General features: G+C 40.3%; 1 protein-coding gene across 1 annotated transcript in view; it reads right to left on the reverse strand.

Moving 5' to 3' along the window:
- niban2b (niban apoptosis regulator 2b) overlaps positions 1-23,746 on the reverse strand; it is a 36,959-nt gene extending 13,213 nt beyond the window's left edge. Inside the window, exons 1-6 of the mRNA XM_051422286.1 lie at positions 23,452-23,746; positions 11,790-11,920; positions 10,628-10,756; positions 10,427-10,532; positions 8,629-8,796; positions 1,188-1,303 (exon numbers count right to left, since the gene is read on the reverse strand). Of these exons, the coding sequence (XP_051278246.1) occupies positions 1,188-1,303; positions 8,629-8,796; positions 10,427-10,532; positions 10,628-10,756; positions 11,790-11,920; positions 23,452-23,506 (705 nt within the window). The 5' untranslated portion in view covers positions 23,507-23,746. The remainder of the gene's footprint in view (positions 1-1,187; positions 1,304-8,628; positions 8,797-10,426; positions 10,533-10,627; positions 10,757-11,789; positions 11,921-23,451) is intronic.
- Between the last annotated feature and the right edge of the window lie 3,046 nt (positions 23,747-26,792).

Here is a 26,792-nt window from a genome sequence, read left to right on the forward strand (position 1 = left end):
AAACAAGACACAAACACGTTACACATACGCACATCCAAGTAGTGAGTTAATACAATTACTAGAGTATTTTTCCAATCATTAGCTCGAGCACCATGGCGCTGTGTAAAAGCATTGAGTAATATGACAACCTTAACATAAAAATCTAAAATATTTTGTAGGAAAAAAAAGGACAAATTAGCGAAACATATTATCTTGTAGTATACATAAATAATAAGTATTATAAATAAAAGCATATGAGCATATTTCCTGTGCAGTATGCAGAAAGCCCTTCTTTTTCTTCTTAAGTCTTGCTGATTCTTTTAAGAGCTGCATAAATAACAGATAATCAGAATTTGCATCTGCTACAACTACTTAACTACAATGTTTTTAGGAACCTCCAAAAGAACAGGTGAGGAAGCATGACGACTTCAAGTAAAAACCGTGTGCTCTCTAACGGCTACAACGGGGGTATTGGAGGTTTAGAAAGCAATTCTAAAATCATGTCTAATGTGAATGTGTTGACCGCACTTTTATTAAGCAGCAACACTATTCATCTGTCTATTCACTATAATATCACTGTAACACAGCCTCACAGACCCAGAAAGACTGACTATAGTGCACCTACATGTATACACACCTGTCAAATTGATAATAGTGATTTACATGCTCATAAAAAAACACAGCAGACTTTGTCCATCGCTGCACAGCACTTCTACCACAGTTAGTGAATCTCTCATGTCTATAATCATATATATCATGTCAATGATATAATGCCTGTTCAGTACAAGAGGTATAGAAACCTGGGCCCAACCACGCCTGCAATAAAGGTACATACAACCTTTTATTTACCCTTCAAGGTGAATCTTATGTGGAACCACTAAGACAGCAAATACTCTCACCATGTGAAATACACACAAGAAAATCTGGGAGAAATCAGGTTGGCAGGAATTTGGAGAATGTGTTTACATGTGCTGATAGAGCATGATTAATACCCATGTTTACATGAAGCATGACAGGAGTCAGATTTATGCTTTACCCACAACAATATGGAACCATGCCTGGTATATGTAAACTATACATATACCAGGTGTGTGTGTGTGTGTGTGTGTGTGTGTGTGTGTGTGTGTGTGTGTGTGTGTGTGTGTGTGTGTGTGTGTGTGTGTGTGTGTGTTTTTTTTTTTTGGTAAAGATGTTACTAGAGTGCTTACCTGTGATGGTACACCACACATCATCTCCCAGGTGCCATAGTTCCTTTGAGCTTGGCGGTAGAGTCGCACTGCGTCAGTGAAGGCTGGTGTTTGGACTTTATTATCCTCTGACAAACCTGGGATGGGAAGATAGGAGCTGTTAGCGGTTAGCATTGAAGCACACTATTACCCATTACTATAGTCATAATATATGGGGTGCTCAGCAGGCTAGCTAACCAGCTTGCGATATATTAATGCTGTACTGCAAAGACAAAAGTTTTTCCAGGGCCCAAGTCTTGGTCTTAAAGTTTTTTCAAGTTGGTAGGAATATGTATGGTTAAGGGTTAGTAAAAAAAATAATAAAAAATGGAAGTAAAAATGGACGTACGAGGGCTTGGTAAAGCAGCCAATTATAAATAAAGTAACTAAGAAGTAATGCTATAATGTCAGGCGTCAGAATGGAAAAGAAGAATGTTTGAAAATGAAAAAGAGAATGGTGTTGGCTAACAGAGCAGAAACAGAGCACGCCTCATGATATTAAAAGCATTGCTGAATCAAGCAGTCCTTTTCCTTTAACTTGCATGAATTGATTTTTGGCCACTTTGGGGACAGGGGAAAAAGCTAGGGTACCAAAAAGTTGCCTGTTTACAAATCCAGCAGACATAGAGCTACGTTAGCATTCATTTGAAGTTGAGTTTGGAAGGGAGAACTGGATACAGCGCTGGAGGCAGGGTGCCATTCATTCTTATGGAAGCTGCTGAGTGAAGCCAAAACAGTTTGTTTTCTAGGTAGAAAATTACCCAGATCTTCCACAAATGGTTCTTGTATCTGACTAAATGGATCAAATGCTTCATTTTGGTTGTGACACAAAATGAATCCACCATTTTACAGCTGCTTCCTCGACCATGTAAGTCTTTTGCGGCCCCTGTGCATCACGTGATAGACACCAGTCTATGTGTCTGACTTGGTGTCCAACTTGCGCTGATATCCACTCTCCTTTTAGCTTTACTTTGGTCTCCACCATATATTTCATATTTTACCATTCATATTAAGACATTATAGTAATTGCCTTGATTTGTTCTCATAGTCTTTATTTCTTGTCTGTTACTATAGCAACATGCCTACAACTGAGCAGATTAGGTTTCATTTATGGTTCAAGACCTGCTACTCACAGCCTAAATGACCTAACTGCCACATGTATAGAGCATATTCATCTTTATTTTAATGTATGCATGAATGTGTGCGTTTGTGTATACACATAAGGTTTTGTTACCTATTCGGGACCTTTTTTTGGTATAATCACTGACAATATTGACCAGTAGTCCTCATGGGGACCAAAGACCGGTCTTAATGTGCGCGTGTGTGCTATTTTAGTCTGGCAGTAGTCAACACCGGAGTCAAATGGTGCGTGAGAAAGACGGGGCCTCTAAAAAAAAGTGACATTTTTCTACATTCCTCAGACTGTCTGGCTTCCAAAGAAAATGAAAATCTGCTCAAAACCCAGAAGAGAATGTTAACACTGAGTGCTGTGATTAAAGAAAAAGCTGAAATGCTGTCCAGCCTTACTGGACAGTGTGTGAGAACTCCCAGCTCTAACAATGTATGTGGGGGCAGGGCAGTGATAGGAAGCAGAGTTCCTTGTAGTAGCAGACACAGGAAGTCCAAAGACCCTCTCAAAGAGGGGGTTATTATTTTGACTTAGCTTCTGCTCATGTGGGGATTTCAAATGAACCAAAAATTTTGATTTTCAGTCTCTTCTTCCATCTTAAGAACCCACAAAATTGCTTCTCCTGATGTACATCACAAGACATCAGTCACACCTTCCATATTTAGCTGAGGCTTCTTCTAAAAGTGACTCAGGCTTACGTCAAAATACTATTCAATGCAGCTCATACCAAATGACTGGTCTTAGCAAAATTCTGGTGATATTTATGGTGTGTATACTAAGAGAAAAAAGAGATCCAATTCTGAGCACCTATCTAGTTTGCTCAAAAGTAGTAGTGATTGTCAATTTGCGTTAGTGGAGATGCCAGAAATATGACCAAAAAAAAGGTCAAAATGTTACTGGGCTAAGGTGGTAAACTTGCTATATCCATCTGATGAAAACAGAGTTTTCTGACAGACCTTAATGTCATGGTACCTGCTTCTTCTTCCTAGACAAAACCTTCCTGGTCCTCCTGTCCCTCGCCCTACAACCTTCAATCCACTAGAAAAGACCTCCCAGGTTTGAATGCAGATGTATGTCACTCCACTCTCAGTCACCATAACTTCCCACACAGGTGAGAAGCAGGAATTAAGGCATGGTGTATCACAGTTACTGGTGCTCCATTAAAACTTGCACTTTTTAACCTGCATTAATCATTCTGCACTCTCTCTTTGAGGGGTAAGTGTTTCACTATTTTAATTCTTTTAATTAACCAGCTATGTTGTATTTTGTATGCTCTGATGCTGATGAAGGTCACACAGTCTGAAAGCTTGCTCAATAAAGTCATATATTGCATGGATCAAGTGTGGGGAACTTCAGTTTGTACACATTGAGGCTTCCAGCACTGTAGGAAAGATTTAGCTGTGTAGAGTGGTTGTTACTTTTCAAATGAACCCGCTATTAAATGTTAGAAAATGGTGAATATTTTTGTCGTAGTTATCAAGAGCACATGGTGAAGTTTGCAAATTGCTTGTTTTTTTGTCCAACCAACAACCCCAAAAATTTGCTAAAAGATTAAAAAATATCAAACGTTTACATTTGACGAGCTGAATAATGACAATGCCAGCTTGATGAATGACCTAAATGACGAATGGATTATCAAAATGGTTGTTAATTGAAGATGATAGGACAATGCACAGAGAGGATGGGGAGCAGGAACTCAATAGGGGCTCATTTTGCCTCATACAGTGACCAAACCCTCTGTGCAGAGAAGAATGAGTTGCTGGCCTGCATCTTGACTGTTTTAACAGAGCTGTTAGAAACCCAGTGCAGGTCTCTGAAGTGTTGCTCTGTGTGGCACACAGAGAACATATGGAGTCATTCAGCCGCTCATACGTCATGCAGCTGGCCTGTGTCATGGCTCAAGCATGTTAACTATTGGTGCTGTTTCCTCTTTCAGGTTCCTCACAGCCCCCAGCCCCTCACAACTCACACAGGCTTCCAATCAACGCTGTGCACGGCTAAGACATTGAGCTGCAAATAAAAATCTGATTCTGAGGTGAGAAAATCTGAAAATACACTTTTATTTTGCTTTACTCAGCTGCACACATATGCAGGTTTTCATACAAGTACAGCTAACAAAACTGCAGTAGTTAACGCACTAACTGAAAGAGCAACAGTCAGAGCTGGACAGACTGAGGGAATTTAAAGAAATGAAATACTGATAGAGAGCAGACAACACAGTGTAGTCTAAACAATGTGCTGTTGTTAAGCCACACTATAAAAACCACTCGCTGCCTCTGGCACTGCCATCTAATCTCTCAATTACCAAGAAATATACACGTCACTGTATAACCCTGAGTGGTACATCGGATAAAGTGACTCACTGCCATAGCTGTATTACATTTTGTGTAAACTGCACACTGATTTATGACCTGAAAATGACACAAGTCTTGTTTCAAGTTGTCAAGCACAAAGCTGGTTTAAAGACTGTGATCCAGTTCAGTGAGCAGAGGGAAAACCAAGCAGAGGCCTGGGGAGCTGTGTGTCGCTGAAAACACAACCAAATATATAAATAACTTAAAAAAAGAGAACAAATAGGAGGTTTCAGCACACCTTCTACCATATAATGGTACTGGCAGTGGCCATTCTGTTAAACATGCTATACCATATTCTATGGTCCGGTTCCTTCATTAACAAAGAAGGATAAACACTGTGAATGCTGTTGCGCTAACAACAAAAGTTTTGAATATTTAGGCCTATACTGTGTTACTTTGTTTTCTTAAGTTGGTGTCACATGACTCTAAATATGCTGGTAAGTGGAATTAATTTTGCATTGAAAATGTTTTGAGATTTTTACACAAGAAAAGATAATATTTGTGGCTGCATCCATTTCTTTAGTATTAGATTAGTCAGATTAGATAAAAATCTGACCCAACACTGTTTATATTGGACCTTATCATTTACACCCAATGCCAACATCCAGTGTCAATACACAAAGCAGTGCGTTCTTTGTGTGGCGAGGGTGTGGAGGAAGATGGGCGTGCCATGTGAAGATCAGAGTTCGCTTCCCAGCACAGACCAAAAAGACCCGTAACCACTTTCTCTAACATAAACAATGCCATAGCTGCCATGCACAAATATTGCAGAAATGTTGCCATTGGGTGAAAAAAAAAAATCTTGTCTCGTGACATGATTGAATTTTATTGCGTGCAAATGTTAGTTTGAAACCTAGCCCTTCATGTATCATGATCCCAGATAGTCATGTCAGAGAAACCAGGGAATTCAGTTGCTGGGCTTTTCCAAAGTATGTTTTGGTAATAATGTTGAAAATACCAGCTGTTGGCAATCTTCTTGACAACATCGATTGTGGATATAGAAAATGATGTAATATGAATGCAAAGCCAACCACAATCATTTTGCACAACACAAGAGACTGTTGAGTGGGGTTGAGGCAAATAAACTGTCTTTCTGGGCCCAAGGTTTCAGCTTATATGAGATCATATTTGTTGTTTTCAGGAGCAAGATGATGACAGAGAGATGGCAGTAACAGGTGATTTATAGTGGGGAGTCTCCCTTACGAATCCAGCAGGGAGTGTAACAGCTCCAGGGAAATTTATACTGGATATCATTAACAGAGAGACCTTTGCTACTTCATTTCAGTATGTTTAAACCCAATTTAGGACCAAACACCTGGTCTGTCATGTAATATTCACTACATCATAATTCACTCCTTATTTATCACCTATTTTATCGCATCAACTCTTTTTAGACAAAGTGAGTGTAAAAACTTTTAAGAGACATTGTGGAGGTTTTGTCAAATTATGACACTTCCATCTTTTTCCAACTGCAAACTTTCAATTCATTGTACAACCTTTGTATTTTCCCGTTGCCCCTTAAGCTTTGAAAATAAAATCATGCATCTACACTAACTGCCTTGAACCACTTTTTAGTTTAGCTTCCCCAGAGATGAACCCCAGTTGGTGAGAGGAAGAATACTGCAAAATCTTTGATCAGTTTGTACTGACTTTGGTAGGCGATAACTCTGTGTCAGAATAAGTCATGTGTTTTACACCTTATATGTCACTAAGAAGACTGCTTACCACTGGATCCTATTTTCAATCCTGTTAGCTCCAACCAATTTTATGAAAACCTAAATGACTTTAATGTCCAGTTTCTGTGAGATGACTATTCAAGACTGTGGTATGTGCTGTGACGGTCCTAGATCAAGGCTATATTGTACCTTGAATGTTGGATGTGTAAACTTCCTGAATCACAGTCTCTAATTTTACCACTCATGCAGTTCCACTGGCTTTGTCTGTATGTACCTCACATGAAAACACTGTTTGCATTGCTGCAGAGCTGTAATCAGCTCAGAGGTAATTTATTCACTCACACACACACACAGACACACACACACACAGACACACACACACACAGACACGCACGCACACAGACACGCACGCACACAGACACACACACAGTCTGAGAATGTAAGTATAGGTCTTCTGGATAAACTGTAGCACCTGTTAGTTAATGAAGCCTCTGCTAAAATCAACAGTAGAGGTGAAGTCAGAACAAAGCTCCTGTTATAAGTGACAGGTTCCTCCTGGTCCTACCTCTTGCATTCTATGCTGAGCACCATGGCAACCAGGTAAATATGTCATGGCATGACGCCATGATGTATTTACTCTAATTTCTACTTTCAGATCTGTGCCAGTTTCACATCCTTCTCCGATTGTGGCAGCTACATACGCAGCTGAGAACTCAGAAGAAGCACGGAAAAGTTCCATCTTCACTCTGCAACATTTGTGGACTAACTCAAATATTGTTTGTTAAGGTTTGTTTGACTATATTTTTTACAATGCAGTCTCACTCCTAAGTAGTCAAATACTACTGCTTGGTCAGTAGACCTCCGGCCACTGTTGAAGTGAGGGAGTTGCAATCTGCAACTACTCCACTAGGTGCCCCTAAATCCTACACACTATACTTTTAAGTTACATCAGATATGTTACGTAAGTTACGTTTTACTCATATACTTAAATTCCGTCAAATATGTAATAACGTTACTTAACCTATTCAAGTACCAAGTACTTTTTATACCTAAACCTATCTATGACTGTTTCTCAACTTTAACCATGTAAGCTTTATTTTAAATGTTATTTATTATTACTAACTAGCTGAGCCCTGCACGTCCAGAAATGACACAAGATATTGTGAAGTGGAGGGCGGCAGTATTTGAACTGGTTGATTCTTTTTGTAGAGATCACTGCCGAAAAAGACGAACTGGTGACAAACTCCATTAGCTTCAATTGAAAGCTTTTTGCCATTGTTGTGGTTTGTTTGGAGTCTGCTGCCTTACTTTACACACTAGCACCGCTTCTCATGTGCTTCATTGTAAGGAATGCAGGATGTGTGGGCTATCCAGCACATGTGAACGCAAAGTTAAAAGCAAACATATCAGTGCTCTAGAAAACAGCTATGACCTCTGATGGAGACAACGGGGGCACCCCCGGTATGAGGATGACTGCAGAGGGTGACCATGTTTGGTCAATACACTCAGCTCATCAGTTCTGTTGCAAGATACAAGTGCAAAGAAAAGTGCATCCAAAATATTACTTCAAGGAATGTTTCCCAAAATACACAGCTCCATGCTGGAGAGTGGCTGAATAAAGTGGGATCAAGTTGCACCACAATTCAGAAGCGAACAAAACATTAAATTATGCACTGAATAACAATACTGGGGCAAGAACATGTAAGACGAGACAAGACTTGCCAATTCACTGGAACTGTTGCATCATCAGGTATTACTTTACAAACTGAAATCCACTTAAAGGTTTCTGAAAAGGGGCAGAAAGGTGACACTTTTTTTCCATTATGCCCTTATCAACATGAATCAACTGTTTTTGTGCTAGATACAGAAGCCTGAATGTCTCTGCGGCAAATAAGGCCAGCCAACAGACAGCAAATTGCCCAATATGTTTCAGCCACAGATATTCAGTCTCACAGACTGCTCTAGAGGCCTTGTGGCGAGGCTTTGATCCATTCCCTTCAGCTTGTAGCCCTCAGGAACCACAGACTAAATCAAAGGACTCCAGTCCATATTTAGGCCATAAACCTGCCCCAGAACATCAGTGTGGGCTGATGTGTCTTTGTGCCTTGTATCTTTTTGTTAAAAAAAGCACCAAGCATAACATCAGTAAATCGTCAACTAATAGGGAGCATTAATGACCAATATAAGAACATAACTGCCACTAGTCATAGACACTGCTGAGATCGTGCTGTTGTCCTTCAGTGCGTTTCAGTGGTGTGACTCACCATCGTTGGTGTGTCTGACGCAGTCCTGGAGGACAGCGTGCCACTTCTGCTGCTCTTTCTCCGTCACCACACAGAAGTAGTAGTGCCGGGCATAAGGGTGCCAGAGGATCAGAGGGAACTGAGTGGCACACTTTAGGAAGGGTGAACTTCCCATCTTGGCTTTTACCCCTGGAAAAAATGACAACATAAACACACTGAGCAGTTAGTCTGAACCTCAGAATTACTAAAGCATGTTGTGTCAAGATTCAATCATTCACAGGATGCCATGCTGAATTCTATTATATGGATCTAAAATGATGCACAAGACATTTTCAATTTTCAGTTTAGAAATGTGACCATTGTGACATTTGTATAACCTTGCTGGGCAGCTGGAGTAGCGAGATCGAGAAATCACACGAGTATCCAACCACAGTGGTTAGGACCAATCAGTGTCCTCTGAGGAACTACTGGCAGCTACGGCCTGAGCTACGGTTGTAGTTTCTGTGACTGATTTTGCTCTGCTCCTGACGGGCTTCTGTAAGAGTTTGACTATGTTACGTGGTTTGTTAATCTGATTGATTAGCTCATTAGTTCATTGAAGTTCCAGTTGAGAACCGGTTCCAAATGGTCCGATCCATTATAATTGTATGCTTCCAAGCCTATCAATTTCTTTTATCAATGCCGGGATGTTTTTCTGACAGTTGCGCATTGCAAAACAGTGACATCAAACTTGTGAATCTAGGCTATTGGAAACTTTTTTTCCCATTGACCAGTAGGGTAAATGGACCTGTACAGCCCCTTTCTAGTCTTCCAACCACTCAAAGTGCTTTTACACTACGTGCCACAATAACACACACACACACACACACACACACACACACACACACACACACACACACACACACACACACACACACACACACACACACACACACACACACACACACACACACACACACACACACACACACACACACACACACACACGACAAAGTCCATCGAACAGAAACTAACATTCATACACATTCACACACCAATGCATGGCATCGGGAGCAATTTGGGGTTCAGTATCTTGCTCAAGGATACTTCGACATGTGGCAGGAGGAGCCGGGGATAATAATAATCAAAGTGCTAGATTATCAGAAATTATCAAAAGAGACCTTTTGGGCCAGAAAAAATACAGAAAAACATACTTTATCTTTATAATGCTAATTTCTCGCTGCATTTCGAGCATACTGGCAAGCCACAGGTTGCCTACCCTTGTTTTAACCAGTTGACAGTGCGCATTGCTACTGTTTGCTACTTCCACTTCTACTTCGCAAACTGATGTGAATATTATAGTAGTTTGACCTAGGGGGTTCTGAGCAGCCTCTGGCAGGTTCAAACACAACCGGTTTGCTCTCTTTTTTTCAAGGATTAAATCTGACATTTAGGTGAGCAGCAGCCTCGCCTACAGACACTGTAGCTCAATTCTCTATCAATCTATCATTCCTTCCAGTGTTTCAGCTCAACCTAAACTCCTCTTCTTTACAACCCATGTGTATTATGTGTATTATGTGTTTGCACGTACAAACTGATTAGGCCTATTACAAAATATGTGTAAATGTTAACTTACTTACAATTACAATCATGGCTTTTTAGCATGTGGTAGATTTATGATGTGATTAAAGCTTTTCAAAAGAGTACAGCAATTCTTAGAGACCCCTGGCCATGGAAAAAAGTGCAATAAAAGAAATTCTTGCATAACACTGTCAGTATGAATTGCTGCGGCTTGAGGCTCTGCTCCTCTTTCCCTCCTCCTCCTCCTCCTCTCTCTCACCAGGCAGGCTGTTGCTGATCAGATCCAGGTATTGCTCAATAGATGTCAGCACTTTGTAGCCGGCACAGTTGATGGTTCCTTTGGGATGGAGGCGTCTGTCGTGGGCCTTGGAGCAGAGACAGGGAGCAGAGTTAGCATGTTAAACAGTGAGTCTAACCAGCATCATCTGAAACGGACTGCACAGTCTTATCTCCCCCTCACCGCTTTGTTGTCGTAATAGTTGATGTTGTATGAGTCTGGGACGAAGAAGAAGCGGTTCCTCCATTTCTTGTTCTCCTCCAGGTACTGAAAGAGTGAGCCCGAGAAGATGGACTTGTTCTCCAGAGGAATCTGTGGGTGGGAACACATTTCACCTCAAACCTTAAACACCACAGAAGGTGAAAAGACACATTTTCTTTTTTGTTATGACAGTACACTGCACAGGCTGGTTTAAAAGCCTTTTTATTGCTAGAGCAGAGAAAAAGCTAGCCTGTGTTTAGGTTTTATAAAAAAATACACATCTCAAATGAATCCATTAGGATCTTAATACCAAGACACCAAGTTAGCATTGTTTCCCTCAAGAGAGCCGACTGCATTCCTCACAGCACTCTTAAACCACCCCAATATTACACTCCAGACCCAACTTCTCTGTGTGCGCTAGCTGTGTGTCAATAGACTGTAAAAAGCAGACAAAGCTATTTACAAGCATGACACACTTTAATGTGTTTGACCCTAGACAAAAAACAAAAGCCAATTTCAGCATAGCGAGGTTCTCCAGAATCTCCATTGCACAGAACCTGCTACATATATCTTCACAAAAAAATGCAAGGTTATATTCTTAACGCCCACTGTGACTCATACAGGGCAGGTATTGCTTGAATTTATTTGATACTAGTGTCAATACAGTATGGTGCCTGAGTTTCAGTACCAACAACATATTTGATATTATTGGCAGAAATTGAATATGATATTCCTAGGTATAAAAACAGCTCATTCTAAAAAGGTACTAAAAACACAATGATTTTTATATTCAAGTGATTTTACACTAATGAAAACATACCTATAAATATTATATTCCATTTCTGACAATAGATCCTCCTAAATGTTACACACTGGACCTTTAAATCAGAATTTTGTCAAGTTTAGACTATTTTACTAGGGAAAGTTTGGCTCTTTGTTTTAGATATTTAACACTTGAAGCATTTTGCTTACTTTGTTTAGGATTTTTCTGACATAATAATTTTGACTTAATAAGTGTAAATATCTCATCATTTTAGTATTTCATCTACTTTTCCAGGCCGAACTGGGCTTACATACAGTGTATTTAAGAAGTTAGTACAGATTTTGGCATCTGTGCTCGGAGCGCTAGAGGAGGATATTTTACCTTGCGGTGCAGCAGCTGGGGTTGCGGGCCACCTCCTCCTTCTATGTCAAAGCGAACTTTGTTAAAGAGAGCCACTGCATACTGCTGCTCATACAGACGGCCAAACTCCCCCATCACCTCCCCGGTGCGGGCTGAAACACACAAACACACACACCCACAGTTAGGACAGTAGTGGCCCTGTACACTGCACAAGAAATGGTTTACATCATGGTGTGTTTATATTTTTCATATTTACGCAATGATTGTAGTGCTCATTGTGTTTCATATTGTGTTTTTAAACCATCAGCACAATAAGCATTTCCGCTTCAGGGTCTGCTAACGTAGAGCAGAATTCATCAACATTTTTTTTTTTTTTTATTAAATCAGGGTCATCAATTAATGCAGAAAAAAACTAATACAGTGAAAAATTTGAAGATTTCAACAGTGCAGGAAAAAGTTTAAAAGATCTGATCAATACATGTGGTTCAATACAAAAAGTATGAAGACAAATACCCTGGTGTAAGTGTAAACCTCTAAAAGCAGACATTACCTTTTATCCTGTCTACATAAAATAAAAACTATAATAGCTAGAGTATTTATTGTTTTTGCAGCAAGGGTTTCGTCTTTTACATCATCACGCTGTGCACTCTGGGTGATGTGCAGCTAGCTGCCAGCTGATTGGTGCAGGTGGAGGAGATCAGAGGAGAGAGCAGCTAAAAATTATAGTAAAACTGGGCATAATTCCAAAAACTAGAAAGTGTACATAGTTCAAATAACTTCTGGAGTGTCCAGAAATATTAAGTTCATGTTTCTACATTTAGAAGTCTTTTGAATCATCATATTTCTTGTTCTTTCTTGATGAAAAAACTGGTCAAATATTGGTATTTTTTATATTTATGACTCAATTTTAATACTTTTTCAATTATTATGGTTTCTTGATTTATATAAGCTTTTAGCTGAGATTATATAGATTTTAGGGATATCAGTCACTTCAAGATACTGAAAGAAATGACATCACCATTAGCAAAAATACCAATGTAGGCACCAGCAGAGCATTTCTATTGCAGAGATCAAAGGGTTAATAATGATTTGCCTGATACAGGATACAATTATATCAGCAGTGTAGGTCAAATGAGACTTTATAGGTCTGGTCTGAGGGCAGGTTGCCAGGTTGTCACTTTTGTGATAAAAAATGTTAAGGTGAAAGTCAAACACAGAGTTGACAAAGTGTAGGAAGGCATTTCACACCACTCTCGCTGTTTGCTAAGGCTCTGGTTGGCTTTCGCTCATCAAACCTCTGGACACTTGTGAAAGGAAGATGTGCACTGCTAAGCCCTCCTCTGTCTTGTCTGGAGATATAGTTAGTGATGGAAGATACACGTTCGAGCTACTGTAGGCTACTGTAGGTGAATCTCAATCAGTGGATTTTCCCTCATCCAGATGGGAGTACTTTAATATTATCTGCTTGTATGGAGTCAGTCTTATGCAACTTTTGTTAAATATTGGCCACTGTACTGTAGTGTTAACATCTGTGGAGAGAAGAGTGTCATTGTGGTGCCAGGCTGTCATAATGAGCAAACTATCTCCTAAAATTGAAATTAGGGCTGAATGCAATACGGCTAATTAGGCCCAACAGGATACACTGGATTTCCCTCTTGGAAAACAAAAAACAGCGTTGTTCACACTTTGTTCTCATGCCCAAACAGTAGTCCATCCAAAAATGACCATAAGGACTGATTTAACTACGTTTTGGTTGCTGATTTACTCAGCATACAATGAAAAAACAGGCTAGCAAGCATCTCTTGTGGATTTTTGCATCTATTAAATTGCATTGCATGTTGATACTGTGTACATTAGTTACTGGCAATTCAGTGTGTCTGCTGCAACGCAAACCCCTGTCTCTGTTCAGAGATGGTCTCTGTTGTCTGAAATAAATGTCCTCCTTGAGCTTTCTCTGGCTGTCAAATGAGTCCTTAAGGCTATGATGTGGTCGAAAGATCCGAAGAGTGAGTGCACGGACTGCTGAGCTTGGATTATTTTGTTAGATATGCCATTTGTCTGGCCATCTCTGACAGGTAGCAGACAATGTATAGGCCTCATCAATCTGGATCAATGTGTCAATTTAATGATCAATTATCCACTATGATCAATGCAAACTGTAAATTCCGATCCATATTGTCACCTTTAAGATACGCCTTTATTTTCAAATTCCCATGGCACGTAACTAAAAGTGAGTATTTCCAACAATGAATACAGTACTTACATCGCTGTATTGTAGGCCTATTTTAACTCTTAGTTTGTTGTTCTTGGAGCAAATTAAGCACCACAGGTACAGTTACAAATTCTGACATGGACTGTGAGAGAGTTGCACCCTGTTAGGAGCACATAGGTATTGCAAAGTGTTAATATTAACACGCACTGTGACTGTGTGAAATGAGCACAGGATACCATTTTGGTTGCACGGTCCCTGAATTGAATCAAATCAAAATTAATGAATAATTTTCAATAATTGGAGAGATGTTCTGCATGGATCTTTCCAACATAAAAACCACCAGCAGAACCACCACCCCATGTCTGGGACAAGAGTTACAAAATACCTCTTCTGTATTTGCTCCCTGTTTGTATTAACTACTGTAGAATATTAAAAAAAGGGTCAAAAAGGTGTCTTAAGCCATAGGACCTTTAATGATTTTGATTACAATAAAATGGTTTTGGCAAAATGTATTATTTGTTTATTAACTTGTATCTAAGACATTCAGTCTGTAGCTAGCAAAATGGAATTCCATCTGGGCTTGGTGGGAAAAACTACAGGAGGGGGGTGAATGACCCATTTGATCCTATCTTCTCTGTATTGTGGTTATAAAATGCTGTTTTTGCATTTCAGTAGATAATTAAGCTTTCTGGTAAAGGCATTAGGAATTATGACTGAACTGGACTGACTGAGTCCAGATATGAAAAGGGAAATGACCAGAAGAATGTGTCATAACTGGTTCATTAGGAATTCTGACATGTGGCTGGCAAAAAGGCAAATGGGCTCCCTTAAACAGTATAGACTAGATGGGCCTGACATCATTGTTTGAAGTGCGGTGATTAAAGCAAACTACCTTGAATAAACTTCCTGGTGACCAAAGAGTGAACTGCTTCTCTTACACATCCCGTCAGTGCGAGTCAGTCTCCTCCTGCTCAGCTCTCTCCCACAAAGAATGAATCATACTTCAGTCCGGACGTCAACAGACTGTTACGTCCAGATTTGCTTGGGTCAACTACTAAATAAAAGCCAACAATCAATGACATGATTTCTCCAAGATTAGAGATCCTTGCTCTCAAGCTCTTGTACCAATCTCCGTATGTAGCTCTCAGGACACACTCTAGGATTGCATTCCCTGAGAGTCAGTGCGATTGTTTGTACCTCAGCTCCAGCACAGTCATACAAAAGCACAAGGGAATTGTTTTCTGCCCCTACGGAAAGGAAGCCTCAAAAGAAATGTGACCCTTAGCTAAGAAAACGAGAGATGGAGGGAGGAGAGATGCCAAGAGAAAAGTCCAGTGGCACGTTTTAGACACTGTCCATTTTTTACTGCTAGGTTCTTTCCTGGCAAGCACTAATGCAGTTACGCCACAAATACACCAAAGCCTGGAGACGTGCATTTTCCCCACAAACCTTTATTCATTTTCAGATTTGGACCTAACTCTAAAGGCTTGAAGATACTCCTAAACTGACCGATCTCCAAAACAGACTCCACACCACTAACCCCTTACACCTTAAGGCTGTTATATACTCGCTGTTCCCGTCCTGTAGTGCAACAATGTGACGTCACAGGAGCGCCGTAACTATTTATACTTGCGCGTGGTGGCTGCCACACTAGTTGCAGTCTTCTCCTGAACAGAGGTGTCGCAACTGAGGAAAGGCTACCAACTTCACTATTTCTACGCACTAGAAGAAGAATAAAAAGATAAACAATGGCGACCTCTTTTCTGATTTTCCAAATCGGTCGCGGAGGTTCTTCCAAATTGACATATGGCCTCCTCTTTTCCAACATTCATGGCGATTTCTCGCCATGAATTCTGGCAGCTCTGGGCATCTCTGTGTTCCTTCATTGAAGGATCGTACAGATGCCTGTGGAGGCGCACTTGGTTGGAAAGCTTGCCCTTGAACTCGTCCATCTTCCTGTTTCCGCTTTGGTGCGCTCAGCTGAAAAAAAAAAAAAAGAGTGGTGCGCTACCTGGCGCTACCTGGCCTAAATCCTGGCAGGCCAGCAAGATCTACGTCATTTTGACGTCACATTGTCGCGCGACAGGTCGGGAACAGCGAGAATAAAAACAGCCTTTACTCTTACCACCTACACATGAATCACGTGAAACCATATAGACAGAGTCTATGGATAAGAGCTACAACAGTAAAGAAGAGTGCTCAAAACAGACCCCATACCTTTATCTGAAAATGTACACAAAGGTTCTAAATAAAAGAGAAAAATAATCAAAAATGAGTAAGTACCTTTTATTTGTCAAGTATGCAATGAAGAATTAGGTCTTTCCATGTGGTCATTTTATACAAAATATGTATTCATTGAATTAACAGACAATGTGATATATTGTGATATTTACACACACACACACACACACACACACACACACACACACACACACACACACACACACACACACACACACACACACACACACACACACACACACACACACACACACACACACACACACACACACACACACACGAGACAGAGCAATTCCAGGCAATGTCCACAGTTTGAATGTAAAAATATGTGATCTGAAGGGGTTGATGGGCAGTAACACACAAGCAACCACTTTGCTACAGTTGCCAGCCGTGGCTAACAGTCCACATTTCATCTCCACCATTGAAGAAGACCAGAATCAGGTTTTAACCTGTCTTTTAAAGAAAATGGAAGCATTTGAATCCTAATTTGGACAGCTTCTGGTCAGTCCTAGTTAACTTTCACTTAACTATCTCCTTTTGGGTGGGAGGGGATGGGGACCTGCGGGATGAGTGCATCATGGGTGGGAGACCAGAAGACAGAGTCAAGGCTGACTCATTTAATAGCCACAGACAGAGACAATGCTATTATCTGTCCGTGTTTGACACTCATCTTAGTCACACAGCACTGAGCTCCATATGATTATGACTACTCTCGAGGAAGCTTCTGTCCCTTCCTCCCTGACCCTGATTTGAGGAACTGCAATAATGACATCACTTTGCATGAGTTCAAGACCATTAGTTTCTTTATTACTGTGCAAACTCTGTTTCAAAAGCTCTTTCACGTTGTTCCCTGTCCGTACTGTCTGACAGTTCATTCAGTCTACTGGTTTAAAATACCAGTGCTAATATTTGTGAATAGTAGGATTCTTTACAACCTCATCAGCTGAACCCAGATCTTCAGCTTCATCCATCTGGTAAGACTGACAGCAGCTGCTTCAAAGTGGTTGCTCTGAAACACACCATGGTTGACATGCTTCTTTTGGAAAAGCCACTCAGCGTGATCACATGACAACCAGACCGCATCAGACAGCTGTGGGATAATCAAAGACCTCATTCATTTCAAACAATTGAAGACAGCAGGAGATACACTCAATGATGATGCTGTCCTTTTGTGACTGTCCTAGCTGTGTTAGTACACGTCAGCAAACTTTTCAATATTTCCACTGACCATCCAATTCCTGACTGAGAACATCCCTGATTAGGCAGATTTCATGGCCAAAACAGAGAAGCTCCAACAAAGTGCCTACCCACAACAACACGAGGATGGGATGTATTTTGTACTGGGCAGCACTGTAGGGCCTATTCAGGAAGTCTAAACTTAAAGCCTGGACCACAATGACAGCGCTATTCAAAAAGAAGACATTTTCAGTCATTGGTGAGCTGATACTAAAACTTACGGTCACCAGATAAATCTGGAGGTATGAGAGATGATTACTGGAAGATGAACGAAAAAAATCAATCTGATCAGTTCCAATACATACATTTTTTTTTGTTTGTTTTACTTTTACTAATAAAACTTCAAACTGATGGCAATGACATAAACCTATTATATTGTTATATTATCCAGGAGGCTCCATTGTGTCCATGTTTAGGAACACTGAAGATATCACAAACTCTAGGCAAGCAACTTCTCCCATTTCACAACTCTATAGAGAAAATCTTTTTTTTCATTAAGTGTGTGTCAGATTTAGAGGTTGTAAGAACATATCAGGGATCGGTATGAGCTGCTGCTGTGAGTCTAGCTGACTCTTTGTTGTGCTGCAGCCGACTACCAGACTAATTGTCCAGGGGGCCTCTGCGGTGCTGAGGCCAGCTATCAGCTCTAATGATGATGACTGTGTGTTGTCCTCCATCGCTGTGGCAATCTAATCTAACCAACAAAGCATTTTATTTACATGGCAGCTCCAGTTATCACTGACATCAGTTCAACGGTCCCAGCACATCTTGATCATAGAGATCTGATCATAGAGTCCACTTCAGAGACTGCTATTTAATAGACCCACATGAGAAGCCCCCCGCCCCCTCTTCATTTCTCCACGGTGCTTAACAAAAACATTCCACTGAGATAGACCCATAGTCTGACTCATAAATTTAGACTGTGTTCCCATCAGAGCTGAAGCAGCGACTATGCTTGTGCAAGGATCTGGGGCACCGAATGAAAGCAGATTTAGTTCCATTTAAACGTGTTTACCAAGGTAATTAGAGGCAGAGCAGGAGCTTTAAGTCACTTCAGTTTCTCTCTGGAGCAGTTTTTCAGAGTTCACGTTGGCCAACAGGGAAACTTCAGTGCTCTGCTCCGGCTTTTTCCTGGCTCAGTTCGCCGTTAGTGCAGTATGTGATGCAAGAATAAAAAAAAAAGGATGAACTGATGCCAAACACCGACAGACCCTCTACAGACCACCCTCATCACAACTGTCCTTCCTGAGTTGATTGTGTTAGAATAAAACCAATAAAGGGCAGCAACAATAAGGAGCTGGGGGGAGATAAGGAGATGCATGGAAATAACATTGTAAAGAAGACATGTATCCTCCTTTCTGTTATCCAGAGCTACATAATGACAAACACAAGTGCAGTCAGAGCTCTGAGGAAATGCCAGGTGCAAATCAAACCTGCAAACATGCACAATGATCTACATGAATAAAACATTCTGATGCCTTAAGTGAAACTGAAAACACTTCATTGACTATTTTGAATGTTTTCTGAAGTAATTTATGTTACGTGGTCTGTTGTGAATGTGTGGAGATTGACCTGGGATGACTTAGATATTCCAGGAATGATCATCCCAGTCTGCCTTGGCTCTACTATAATTTTTCTTTTTTTAAAGCCTTGTTTAGCAAATTATTTTGGTTTTGCTGCCTGCAAATTCCCAATCCTGTGGGTTCTAGCACCAGCAGGCAGCTGTTTTCAGTAAAAAAAAAAAAATAAAAGAAGCTCTGATAAATCCACTGTACAATACCTGCTCAACACCAAACAGCACACAGACACAGTTAAAGACTGGTGAACACAGTGGAGCATTTAACAGCTAAAGAGATTTTTTTTTCTTCTCAGGAGTGGAAATGAAAACATAACTGGGGAGTGAATATTGGACATCAGGTCGACAGAAATATGTGTGTGTCTACTAGGTGTGTAAAAAAAGCAACTGTTTCTGCCAAGTGTGCAAAAAAAAAAAAAAAAAAAAAAAAAAAAAAAATGAATGCAGCTTCAAACAGCCCTTCAGTGCCCACCACTACGTTCCCTATTCAGGAAAAACTGTGCACCATTTACCCGGCTGGAACAACATTCACAGACAATACCATATTGTCAAAATTCAATGTTAACTGATTTTTAAATCCAGCTTTTTTTAACAGCAGTCTGAAATTTCCTGTGCAGGAAAAAAAAGTTTTATTTCATTATCTTGAAGAGTCAGATGGCTGGCTAACTCAACTTAATAGGTAGGCTAGTTTAGTTACCTTGAAAGATTTGTTAAACTAGTTTGTATTTTGAGGTATCAAGCCAGGTTTCATAAAGCTAACTACTCTATAACGCATAATGCATTTTCTCTGGCTTTTACTGTGATGTAACCTCATCACAAACACTCTGTTGAGGTTTACCTCATGAGATCATTTCTACCTTCAGACCTGCTCTGCCTCCAACAGAAGGGTATGTGTATGCACTCTGGGGTCCAGCAGGTATTTCCGCTATCTGAACCTGTTTGTAACAAGCCTCTCTGTGCTGAGCAGGGTGTGTGCCGAAAGTGAAAGTCCCACACCTCACTGGCCACAGAGAGCCAGCCTGTTGCCCCCCTACCACTCCCTTCAGAGACTGAAGATTGAACAGAGCCAGAGAAAAACACTGTGTGTTAGGATTTCCTGTTTCCTGGCCCCTCACCCACTGACCAAGCCTGCCCTGCTCTATGTATGACTACATAAAAGGTACTCTGTGTTAAAGTGGGGAATTAGATGTGTGTTATTGTGATCTTCATTAGAAAAAATAAATTAAATCCTCATCTATAATGACTGGAGCACATATACATGAAACATTGTTTGTTCCTTTTGTGGGTACCTCTAAAACTTACAGTCCATCCCCAACCAATAACATAAGTTTCTGCAGTACACTGACTAGTTGTCAGTTTACTGCACTCTGTTGGAAGGACAGTAACTGCCTCCTGTATATTTGTAGTGTATTATTGTGTTTCATAATTAAGATGAATACAATGTAATGTATAATTTACCTAAAAACACAATTAACTTATGTTTGTGGTCCCCTGTCAGCTTTTACAAAAAAAAAAAACTTAATGCAGTTAAATGTTTGCTGGTTTCTCAAAGTCTGAGGCGATGTCTTTAAATGTCTTGTTTTGTCAGTCCAGAACCCACAGATAGTCAGTTTAATCTGATTTAAAACATGAGAAAATTAGGAAATCTCCTTATTTGAGAGGCTTAAAACAGCATGTTCCGCCATTTTTGCATGAAAAATTGCTTTAGCGATTCATTTTAAGACTGCCATACCGTTGCATAGATGAAACAACTGTAACTCCTTTGTTTCTTGTGCAACAGAACATTTCATAAATATCTATTTGAATACATTTTCAACAATAAAAATGTCTTACATTCTGCAACAGTTTCATGCATTCCTTCATATACTGTATCATTTTTCAGAGTAATATAGTAATCAAAGCCCTCAATATACATGATGGTATTAAAATGTTCTATATTCTATGTAATCCTGACAGTAGATTAAGCCACTGTAAGTCCCAGTCATGCAAAAGAACAACCAAAAAAACAAATGATATACCGTGAAACTGCCAGAATCTTAAAAAATAATGTGATAAGAATTTTGGTCATACCAGCAGCCAGCATTATTTTTCTATCAATCAATTTGTTGACTACTCATTGCACCTATAGTCAAACGATAACTACTTTCTCATTATTATATTTAATTATTTTCTCATTTAGTACTTTTGAAATCTAAACTAATTAAATGTAAATGATGCACTATTCTCTAATATTTGACCATTTTCAGATCAAACGCCATTTTTAGAAAAATACAAAGTTCCCACTGATTTCAGTTTCAGTTTTCAATAAAAAACACAAAGCTGCTATGTTTATGTGCAAATGCGTTAGCCAGACTTGAGGACACACGTGCACTGATGCCAGTTTCCAAAAGAGGAAATGAGAGGTTAGCCATGTGATCTCAGTCATTTCTACACACACCCCCACATCTCCCTCCAAAGCTGACCTCATGCTGGAGGTTATGAGGGAAGTCGAACACGCTGCTGGCTGGTTACACATGACTCACTTGGCTCTGGGACTCCCACAGTTATTCTTATCAGCAATCAAGGCAAGACTTTCCTAACAGCAAGATGACAACAGAGAGGTGCGGCCCATTCATCAATCATCACCCCAATACAATGGCACTGAGTAATGAAGCTATCTATGAACATGATAAAGGAGTCATAGAAAACGTATTCTACCAATCAGATCGTTGGCAGAGGGCTTTATCGCCTTCTGAACACATCAGGAATGAGTGAAATGAGTGAATGTGTGAGTGTGGAGTGCGTTAATGATAAATCCAGGCACTTCCCTTGAAGCCAGCCAAGCACTGGTCTCGTCTTGGCTGCCTTGACTGCGTGGCGCTGGCTGTGCAGCTCAAGGCCTGAAGGAGGTTTCCATCCAGCCACATAGACACACACACAGACAGACACGCTTTTTCATGCATTCCTCGGATTCCACATCTGATACATGTGCGTGTGCCTCACTCTCAATTGGACACTCAGGGCATTAAAGAAAAGGAAAAAAAAAGAAAAAAAAGATGACGCTTGGCCTGTGTAACATAGCCTTCTCTTTGCACTCTTCCTGCCAGGTAGTCAGCTGCATGTGTTCTAACACTTAATGAAGAAATCAAGGTCCAGACCAGGAAGCCCAACTGGCCATCTGTTAAAATTGGATAATGTAATAATTTGCCCACGTGGTTTTGAAAAAGTTCAAATCCAGAATTGTACAGTGTGTGGGCCTGGGCGGGGTCAGATCAACTCCTCAGGCCCCAGGGCAAAATTTAGCTTTGGGCCCGAGTTGATCCCCAGTTCCTCTCTGTGCATTGTATGTGTATCTTGTTGTATCTACATTCCCAGCAGGTACAGTGCACACATAGCAGCACTTCAAAGCTTTTAGTTTAGGTTAGTAAGTTAGTTAGGTTTATATAGTGTGGTTGGCACAATAGCACCAGCAAACCATTAAGTTCCCATTTCATGACTATCCACTGAGTAAGCTATTTGTTGATATATTCATCCAGGATTCAGTTTAAAACTGAAACATCAGCTGATCACAGCCTGGCTGCCTGTGTTAAATGAATCAAGCCGCTTTTAGCTCATTAGCTCCACACTCATCAGTCACAATTACAAAGAGGTTCACGTGTTCTGACATATCTGGACCACTGCCTTTGATACCCGGTGAGGATTAGCAGTTCATGTTCCCTCCTGCACACACTGTACTGTACCTACAATCAGCTCTGCTCAAGATCTGACTTCACTTATGACCCAGCAAGTTCTGACAGGCCAAACAACAAGGCCAAGTGCTCGTTTATAAGAGCTGATAAGGGTGCAGCCACTATCTTCTCAGGGTTCTTTTCTTAGTTCGATAAGAGTGAGCATGGTTACATAGTGCCAGACACTTCTACTACTGAAAGTGACACAGCTCAGGATAATAAAAATGAAGCAATACAACAAATGACCTCACAAGAAAATAATGAAAAGCTCTTGGGCAGTGGTAGAGGGGGAACTCTGGGACATACAACTCTTTAAAACAAGTACAAAACCTAACAAAAAGAGTCAGAGAGCAGATGGATGAAATAAACAGGGAAACATGCTAATTAAATGTATGTTTTGTGACTGCTTTCAGGTCTCTTCAGAACGGGGGGGGGTCGTCAGACTCATGGCCCAGTGTTTTAAAAACCTCAGTACCTCGCGTTTACAGCAACAGTAGGTCAATATTGATAGCACAGGTGATTAAAGAAGCATATAAAAGCCCCCTATAGCCTGTAAAGAGCAGTAAGAAGTGCCACAGTCACACTAACATCTTGGTAAAAATGACTCCCACTCTCATTTCTTTTAACTCGTGGAGTCTTTCAGTCAGCGACCGATGCGTAAAAACGCACATGTGCCAAAACAAGCACGCACCTCCACAAACCGCTGCTCACCTGTGATTATCTCCCGCTTGGATTCATCCAGGTGACTGGAAATCACGTCCCCCATGATGAATGAAAGTCCCCGATTGGCTCCACTGGTGTTTTATGACAAACGCAGGAAATCCGTTCACAGAGAGTCCTGTAGAAACCCTCTCACCTCCTCTCCGACATAACCTGAAGGGTCTGAAGTTTGGAGAAGAGTCGGGCTGCGGCAAACTCTGCGCAAAAAGGTAAAGAAGGAAAGGGGAAAAAACTTTGGCGGAGCAACAAACTGACGGCTATTTCTCGGAGAGACACACCCTCTTTAAAGTAGGAGAAGAACTCCCACCTTCCTCCAGCGGTGCGTTCAAGTCCAGCAGGGAAAATGGGAGGGATGAAATACCTCTCCACCAGGCCTCAGCCTGCAGTCAGAATTTAAGAACTATTGAGCATAAGTGCAAATATTTCACAGTAGTGACACCAAAATATACATTTATATTTTTTTCAGTTTACCATTAGTGTTACTGTTAGCTGCTTCCTGTAAACTCACCATGAAGGTTTAAAAGGTGTTTCCCCACACTGCCAGGAATACAATTCTGGTGGGGAAGCACTAAATCCTTACACATGATTTATTTCTGTTGGCCTAAACGTTCAGTCTAATCAGTATAAAAATACTGGATTCAGATTTTAATACATATATATGATATATTAGCAGGTTGCTAAATTTCTCAAATTCAGTTGACCTCACTTTAAGAGTCCAGTGTGAAGGATTTAGTGGCATCTAGCAGTGAAGTTGCAGATTCCAACCAACTGAATACAGCTCAGCCTTTCATGAGTGAAGAAGAAACTACGGTGGTTGTCCTAAGAAAGGCCCTATCTACAGCCAGAGTTTGGTTTGTCCATTCTGGGCTACTGTAGAAACATTGTAGTTCAACATGATAGCCTCGATAGAAGAAGACCCAGAAGGTAACAGTTGTTATTTTCAGGTGATTATACTCTAATGAAAACATAGCTATGAATATTATATTCCATTTCTGCCAATAGATCCTCCTGAATGTTACACACTGGACCTTTAATGTGTAATGTTTAACCATTCAGATATTTGTGGAGGGGACTGGAATGTGTCAGGAGCCACTGTGGGCTCCAACAGGTCACACCTTTTCAATAGTGTGGAAATGTATCTCTTTGAATAAAACCAGGTTGTTGTGTTGTTTACGGCAGTCACATGACACAATAAACGGCAATCAGATCAACTCAATGTAGTTGAGTTACTCCTCCTAAAAATCCAGACATTCAACCAAAGATTGCCAGTATAAGAAGATGATTAACTACATTTTAAAAATCTAGACTTTAAAAAAAGCCCTCAGTAGGAGGTCCATGGCTGATTTTTACTCTTGAACCCCCCATGGGTTAAAGTTTCTGGCCCTGCTGCAACAAATACTGCAATTTACCTCAACATCAAGCCGGTGCATCAATACACTCCACTGGGACTCTCTGAAAACTCTACATGTATTAGCGCATTATTTCTATGTTAAGGTTGGAATCAGGAATCTGTGAAACAATACACGGCTTAGAGAAACACTGTGGACACAAGTTTGCGAAGGAGTGAGATCTCTTTGTTTTCTCCTCCTCTCTCTTGAAGAACTGATAATATGGTGCGTTTACTTCTCCTCTGCTGCCCTCTGGTGGACACCAAACCCAAAAGTCACCTTGTTTTTAGACTGGCCTGAAGTGTCCTCCTCACTAAAGGCTCCTGTCATATATCTGTGGACCCCAGGGGGTAGTTGTTATTATTCCACTCTGCTCTACAACTTCCTTTCATCCATTTCTAACCCCTCCTCTGCTGCAGACCTTAGATCCTCTTCCAACAGCTGCACCATAGAACCATTATATCTATACCTCGGATACACTCTGAATCAGCTTATTGTGCCTGCAGTCATTCTGGTCCCACTGTCTGGAGTTCTCTACCACATCAGCTGCTGCAGCAGTGTACCGTTTTAAACAAGCTTTTAGTTTTTTATTTCAATATAATGGCTTCTGTCACCCTTTCTGGCACAGCAAGTCAGACTGAATATCAGGCACTAAGTTTAAGGTTTTGTTGTCTTCAAAATAAAAGACCATGAACAATAGTCTGTTGTGAGTATGCCTGTTGCCTGTATTTAGCAGCAAACCTGCAGCCTCATTGATTGGTGTTAAAAAGCCAATTAAACTTAAACCTTAAACATGGCTCCAGTGACTGCTGTCAAGGTAAACAGCACAAATAGTACACAAGAAAATGCAGTTTGAAAACTCAGTTTCACTCCTTATTTTTCAGTTTCCTCACAGTACAAGTTGTATTTCATGTAAATGATGTTCTCAGTATATCAGGTATTGCATACATACAATCTATTATATTTGTTATTGTAGATGCAAGGAGAAAATAATTTTATATTCTGCTCACCTTGTTAGATTTACATGTGTGGTTGCATGTCCCTATCTTGCTGCAGTTGTATATATTTATATATAGATGTGCACACCCTAAATTGTGCTCTAAATTCCAAATGAGTCATTAATGTTTTCTTTTTTAATGTTTCATTTTATTGTGTTAAATAATCAAATAACCAGCATCACATTTACTGTTAATCAGCGATGCATCTCATTAGCCAAAATAAATATAATTCAATTTATTAAGTCTTTAACACAGCCAACTTATTTCACACGCAGCATATATGTGGGAAATTCATCCATTTTCGTGCATTTCTTCTTTTAATATACTGTTTGTTAACATTCAATGTTAAAAGGATGTTTTATGGCATTTCAGTGCTAAATAAACTGCTTGTATTCCCAGTGGAAGCTGCCAGTGCTTTTGGTCTGCACGGCTGCACAGATGTTGTGATGTTGTATGTTTCTGTGTGTGTTACAATGTGATGGCATGACGATGTCACATGAGGGGGCTCCTGTATTTAGGATGTACCGGATCTTACAGTAAGGTGTTGAATGGTTAGTGGTTAAGAGATATTTGTGGGCTTTTCCAGGCAAATACTGATACATGTGATTGGTTGCAATTAAATCAGCATATGTTTCTTCCAAACTTTAATGTGTCCATGTCACCCTTTTTTCATCCCATGGATATTTCTGTAGATCCGCCCCTGCACATACTGATCCCCAGGTCAAACATGAACCTGGAACGTTTGTCTACTTGATGAAACACTCAGTGAGCTTTTTACTCAAATTAATGAATATTAATAATCAATATTATTTTACATTGTATTTAATATTATGTACTTATTTTACCAAAACCATTTTACTACTTTCTCAATTGAAGGCTTTTACTTTGTAATCAGTTGAAACGGAAGTGCGCAGCTTATTGTTAGGAGCCTGACATTAGTTGTGGC

Source organism: Dicentrarchus labrax, unplaced genomic scaffold (genome assembly GCF_905237075.1).
Source record: "Dicentrarchus labrax unplaced genomic scaffold, dlabrax2021, whole genome shotgun sequence".
NCBI classification, from domain to species: Eukaryota; Metazoa; Chordata; class Actinopteri; family Moronidae; genus Dicentrarchus; species Dicentrarchus labrax.